The following is a 6,903-nucleotide window of genomic DNA, read 5'->3' on the forward strand; positions in this document are numbered from 1 at the left end:
TTCCCTAATTTTTAATTTATAGATTTCGAAACCCTAATTTTAAATTTTAATTCTTCAAAATTTCTCCGGTGCTAACGTAACTTTCTTTCATCTATTTCTTCAAAATTTTAATTTTTAGATTTCGAAACCCTAATTTTTACTTTGGATTTGATTTGTTTTTGTTTTACGCGATAGAGACGACGTGACAGCATCATTTGTATGGAGATCAACATGTGGCTGCGGTGGCGTTTACTCCTCAAGGTGGTCGTGCGCCTTCAAAGAAATTGGAACCCAGCTCTATATATCTAATTTGGATTATGGTGTTTCCAATGATGATGTAAAGGTATTTAATCTCTTTTATGTATGTTTTATTAAGATAGTTAATTTGTATTGGTAAAGTTTTTGGAATTTTGGATTTATTTCGAAGAAAAAAAAATCTTTTAAAAACTATTTCACAATTTACCACAAAGCTTCGTACAAAACTCAATATGGATCAATAATTCATCAAAATGATATCTAAATGACCATAATCGAGTTAGCTTTCCACATAATCGAACCCCACTAAATTTGGAGTTACAGAGAGAGATTAATTACCGTTTTAGTGAAGGTCTGTCCAAATTAATTATCGTATGGATCTACTACTGGTATTTTCGTCATGTCTCTCACCATGTAGCTCTGTTTTGAATAGTATTTACATGTGTGGAAAGCTGACGAAATTACCCTTGTTGGCGTTTTAATTTCATCGAATTTGGAGTTACTGTGCGTTCGGGAGACGATGTTGAATTTGAAGGTCAGAAGCAGATTTTTGCAGAATTAGTAATTGGACAGACCTTCACTAAAACAGTAATTAATCTCTCTCTGTAACTTCAAATTTAGTGGGGTTTGATTCTTTGGAAAGCTAACTCGATTATGGTCATTTCGGTACCAGTTTAGTGAATTATTGAACAAAATCACACCATCATCAGAATAAACCACACCAAATACCAAATATGCTTAATGATTGTGTAAATACATGTCTCGCCATATCGCTCTAAAACCATCAATTCGATTTGAGAAAAGCTTTGCAAACTTACTAAATTGTTCTGAAAAATCCTCCTCTAAGATGGTATAGACAGTAAAAATACCCGCTACCCACATTAAAGTGGATAGAATACCGATTATGATGTGAGTGACCGCAGTAACCAAGAAACAATGAACTACAATTACAATCATCATAATGACACATTCAAAAATACATCCATTAGATTGAGGTTGGGCCACTACGATGACCATTAAAACAATGTATGAAAGATGATTCCAATGTGGAGTAAACCAAATATAACAAAATGGTTGGTGTATATTGGCTTGATCAGAATAACAATAAATCCTCGAAAAACCAAAAGTATATTTTGCATTATCGCAAATATACTTTTTATTCTCTCTCTATCGCTAACATTGGAATGCTCTTTATTCGCTGTATTTCCGGTAATGTTTGAAGCGGAAGTTGAACCAGGATGAAACATGGTGATCGAGAATTAATAAAATTGGAAATCGGAAAAAGAAGAAAGAAAAAGAACTTTGATATCTTTCAAGATGGTTATTGGGATGAAAACTTATGTTACACTTGAGAAAGAAAGATGATTATTGGGGATGAAAAATTTAAGCAAGGAAGATTCTACTTGTTTTTAATTTGTTTCGGTATGTGAAGGGAGAACTGCACCAAAATGCAGGTGTGCACCAAACACAGGTGGTTTAGGTAATTTGACCAGTGAACAAAGGCATTTTAAGCCTAAAGTTTCATGGTTGGAACCTTAGATATGATCCTTGGGATTACTAGCATTTTTCGAAGAAAAAAAACCTTTTAAAAGAATCAAAATAAAACTATTTCACAATTTAACACAACATATATATATATAATTACATGCCTTATTATACAACAAAACGGCTAATTCTTTCTTTCCTTTTCTCTCACAAACAAACGAAACAATCCTTCAAAACCCTAATCTTTCAGTTCTTCAATCCACTCTCCGATCCTTCTTCTTCCTCCCTTCCGCTCTCGATGATATCATCAAGAACAACAAAACATCTGGATCCGGAAACCTTTTATTTCCTCTCCCACACAGTACGCGAGTTCTGAAACCTAATAACGTTGAAACCCTAACTCATCACTACTCAAATCGATTTATGTTCTGATCAATCTCATGAAACCTTCTTGCGACTGTTGAATACTACTCACTGAATTGTGTTTCGTTCTTCATTCTTCGATCTGCTTTCGCACGCGACTGATGATAGCGTTGTTGTTTTCCCTAATTTTTAATTTTTAGATTTCTAAACCCTAATTTTAAATTTTAATTCTTCAAAATTTCTCCGGCGCTAAGACCATCTCCAAGGGTGGTTCTTATTATTTTTAAGTACTAGTACCTAATAGGTACTCCCATTGGAGCAAAATCAAAATAGTACTTAATATGTACTAGTTCTAAAATAAGATTTGGTACCTATATCATTTTTTGTGGGACCAATTTGTAATGATGTAGAGTTATTGGTTAGATGTGTTATTGGTGGGACCAATTTAAAACATTTTAAGAATTGTTGGGTTGGAGGGATTGAGTACTTATTAGGTATTAATATTAAAAAATTATAAAAGAATGATGTGTACACGTGGAGCCCGATTAAGTACCAAAAATTAGGGAACTCCATTGTGGATGCTCTAAGGTAACTTTATTTCATCTATTTCTTCAAAATTTTAATTTTTAGATTTCAAAACCCTAATTTTTACTTTGGATTTGATTTGTTTTTGTTTTAGGCGCTAGAGACGACGTGACAACATCATTTGTATGGAGATCAACATGTGGCTGCGGTGGCGTTTACTGCTCAAGGTTGTCGTGCGCCTTCATAGAAACTGGAACCCAGCTCTATATATCTAATTTGGATTATGGTGTTTCCAATGATGATGTAAAGGTATTTAATCTCTTTTATGTATGTTTTATTAAGATAGTTAATTTGTATTGGTAAAGTTTTTGGGATTTTGGATTTATTTCGAAGAAAAAAAAACCTTTTAAAAACTATTTCACAATTTACCACAAAGTTTCGTACAAAACTCAATATGGATCAATAATTCACCAAAATGGTATCTAAATGACCATAATCGAGTTAGCTTTCCACAGAATCGAACCCCACTAAATTTGGAGTTACAGAGAGAGATTAATTACTGTTTTAGTGAAGGTCTGTCCAAATTAATTATCGTATGGATCTACTATTGGTATTTTCGTCATGTCTCTCACCATGTAGCTCCATTTTGATTAGTATTTACATGTGTGGAAAGCTGACGAAATCACCCTTGTTGGCATTTCAATTTCATCGAATTTGGAGTTACGGTGCGTTCGGTAGACGATGTTGAATTTGAAGGTCAGAAGCAGATTTCTGCAGAATTAGTAATTTGACAGACCTTCACTAAAACAGTAATTAATCTCTCTCTGTAACTCCAAATTTAGTGGGGTTTGATTCTTTGGAAAGCTAACTGAATTATGGTCATTTCGGTACCAGTTTAGTGAATTATTGAACAAAATCACACCATCATCAGAATAAACGACACCAAATACCAAATATGCTTAATGATTGTGTAAATACATGTCTCGCCATATCGCTCTGAAACCATATCAATTCGATTTGAGAAAAGCTTTGCAAACTTACTAAATTGTTCTTAAAAATCCTCCTCTAAGATGGTATAGACGGTAAAAATACCCGCTACTCACATTAAAGTGAATAGAATATCGATTATGGTGTGAGTGACCGTAGTAACCAAGAAACTACAATTACAATCATCATATGTAATTCATCCCTTATTAAATTTTTTTTTAGAGACATTACGATAATGTACTAAACATTGCCGCGAATAAAAAATTAAATTTCGAATGATATACATGAATTGAAGTAAGCACTAAAAATTTTAACATAAAATAATTAAGAGACCAAAAATTGATAATTATTTTTATAGAAAATAAAAACAAAATTTAAGATATTTAGACAAAAATATATTTAACCCGATGATTTAGGCTTTGGCTAAAATGAAAGTGTGTGACAAGTGGTGCATGGTGCACAACTTGTCAATATCTCGATAATTTTTTTTTATTTTTATAAAATCCACCATTTGGATTGAAAATTTATATTATATAGATCATTCATATAAATTTTTAGAAAAATTGAACATCGTTTGATATGTTATTGAGACTCATCAAGATTAACGGTTTATGACTTTTTACTGAATACTGTTAATTTTGGTCGGTCTCAATAACACATCAAATGATGTTAAATTTTCCTAAAAATTTATATGAATGATCTATATGATATAAAGATTTAATCAAACGATAATTTAATATTAAGAAAGATAAACACTTTCCTTCTGTTTCCCACTGTAATCTTTTTTCCTCACATCACATGGCTTTTTTGTCTTTTATTATTATCATCACTACTTCCTTTGCTGGTTGTTTGGTTGGTGAGTCCCCACAGTGACCATCTAAAGCTCTAAACTACTAAAAACTTATCTCTCTTTCTTCTCACTCACTCTCACTCACCTCAAAAAGTCACAAAAAAACACCTTCCATTTTACACTAAAAATACCTCATTTTTCTCTTTCATTATAAACTCATTCATATTCACACATTCACATTCATTAACTAGGATTTGACTTTCAATGTCTCCCTCAGTCATTGTCACTAGATTTTGCTAGGAGTGATGATTTTCTTGAAGATTATTTGCATCTACACCAAGAAGTTTTCTTGTTTTGTGAAGTTGTTTGTGTTTTTCAGTTCAAGTAAATTGGTGACAGCTGTTGAAATTCACAAATAAAGACAGTTTTTTTAAGGTAATAATTGTCTTTGTTTGCTTTGTCTTTTGGTGAATACTTAAATGAAATCCAAAAGGGTCATGGATCTACCACTTAGAATCTCTTAATTTTATCTACAACTTTGATTTTCAGCTTCTTTAGGTTTTAGTACTATTGTTCTACAAATTATTGCTTCTTTATTGCTTGTAGAGGGAGAGATGCATAGAAGAAGATAGTGAAGTATTTGAGTGAATTTTTACCAATTTGGCCTTTGCCTTTTTTACAAGGACTCTTGAGAGAAAAGATTAGCATTTTGCAACGGTTGAAATCTTCAAAGCTACTTTAGTACTATTAATGCCCCAAGTGAATATTTTTCTTTAACAAAGCAAAACGTGCCTCCAAGTTTCAATTTTTAGAGACCCCTTTTGAAGAAATTTATTGCATTTCCTTCGGTTACAATTTGGTATGCTTTAATATTGCATTGGAGTTATATTTTTGAGTATACCAACCAAATAGACAAAAGGGTATTCATGAAGTTTCCTTTTCCAAGCACAATGGTGTTTGTTTTGGTTCTTCTTATTCTTATGTGCTTTGAATCACTTCCTCATGTTATGGCTCAATCAAATAAGGAAGCAAAGGCTTTAGATGTAATTCTCCAACAATATGCTTACAAGGCTTTGGTGAATCCAAAAACAGGTACAATTTACAATGCAACTAAACTTCCTTCAAATTTAACTGGAATTGAAGTTGCAGCATTAAGATTAAGGAGTGGAAGTTTAAGGAGAAAAGGGTTTCATACATACAACGAGTTCGATATTCCAAATGGTGTCATTGTCCATCCTTATGTTGAAAGATTGGTTTTTGTGTATCAAAATCTAGGTATTAAGTTGTCAAATAAGTATTACCCTTTGCCTAATTACACTTACTTGGCACCAGTTTTGGGACTATTAGCTTATGATGCTTCGAATTTGTCGGCTACAAATTTATCAGAACTAGGTATAAATGCTTCTGGTGATAACATTTTGGTCAAGTTTCAAGATGTTAAGTCACCTCCTCAAGGCCTTGTTGCAAAATGTGTTTGGTTTGATTTGCAAGGTTCTTCCAATTTCAGCAATGTAAAAGGCGGTAACACATGTTCTACGCCTCAACAAGGCCATTTCTCTATAGTGGTTAAGTCCACTAACATCAGTCCTTTAGTACCAATTCCAAAAGTAAAACGCGAGAAGAGTAGTAATAAAAAGGTGTGGATTATTGTTGGTTCTGTTGTAGGAGGACTAGTATTGTTGGTGTTGTTCATGTTTCTAGTTTTGTGTATAAGCAAATACAAACACAAGAAGAAAATGCAAGGTATGGAAAAAGCTGCAGATTCAGGAGAAACTCTTCAAATGGCTTCTATCGGCGATACAAAAGCACCTGCTGCAACAGTTACAAGAACACAACCAACACTTGAACATGAATATGCACCTTGACACTTTTGCACAATCTTTAGTCGATGTTCCATTCATATTCAAGTTAATTTATTGTAATCAGAAATTCTTCTAATCACACCTTTTTTCTTTTGTGTACATCAATTATCTTTTTGTTTTGTTTCATGATTCATTGTGTGTTAATTTAGGAGTAAAAAGTGTTAATTACTATGACATGAATTTTGGTCATGTTTCATTGAGTGTGAATAAAAACTTTAGTATCTACTTCTTTTGAGGTTATTTAACTTGTTTTTTACTTTCTCTTTTCACATGGTTGAAAGTTAATAGTTTGATATAAATGTTGTGGTCACACTGGTTATTACCTCAGCCACTGGTTCCTATCATTTCTGTTCATTCATTTAAGTGAGGTAGATAGCCAAGATGAACTTTCATTCTGAACTATTTTGCTTAGACTCTCTCAGTATGATGCAGTGTTTACACTTAATTATACACACAACATACCATACACAGAATGGAAAGAAAAGTCCTAAGATTTGTTTTTTCTTTTGGTAAGCATGTTATTGGTGTGAAGTATCTACCAGCATTATTGATGCATTATTGATGACTAACTTCCGCCGAGAAACCTAGCTGACTAACTTTTAGTGGAATCTCCCCTTTCAACCACAAGTTTTATGTCCACGAGGTTTGAATTCGAGT

General features: G+C 32.8%; 1 protein-coding gene across 1 annotated transcript; it reads left to right on the forward strand.

Annotated features, from left to right (window-relative positions):
- Window positions 1–4,395: 4,395 nt before the first annotated feature.
- Window positions 4,396–6,471, forward strand: LOC123892831. The gene is made up of 2 exons (XM_045942710.1): window positions 4,396–4,819; window positions 4,991–6,471. The coding sequence occupies exon 2, from the start codon at window positions 5,311–5,313 to the stop codon at window positions 6,247–6,249; it is 939 nt and encodes a 312-aa protein (XP_045798666.1). The 5' UTR covers window positions 4,396–4,819; window positions 4,991–5,310; the 3' UTR covers window positions 6,250–6,471.
- The last annotated feature ends 432 nt before the right edge of the window (window positions 6,472–6,903 follow it).

This window comes from Trifolium pratense, linkage group LG6, assembly GCF_020283565.1.
Source record: "Trifolium pratense cultivar HEN17-A07 linkage group LG6, ARS_RC_1.1, whole genome shotgun sequence".
Lineage (NCBI taxonomy): Eukaryota > Viridiplantae > Streptophyta > Magnoliopsida > Fabales > Fabaceae > Trifolium > Trifolium pratense.

What these genes read in the sequence shown, in the direction of transcription:
- LOC123892831 (XM_045942710.1), top strand. Translation starts at nt 5,311, where the DNA reads ATGAAGTTTCCTTTTCCAAGCACAATGGTGTTTGTTTTGGTTCTTCTT.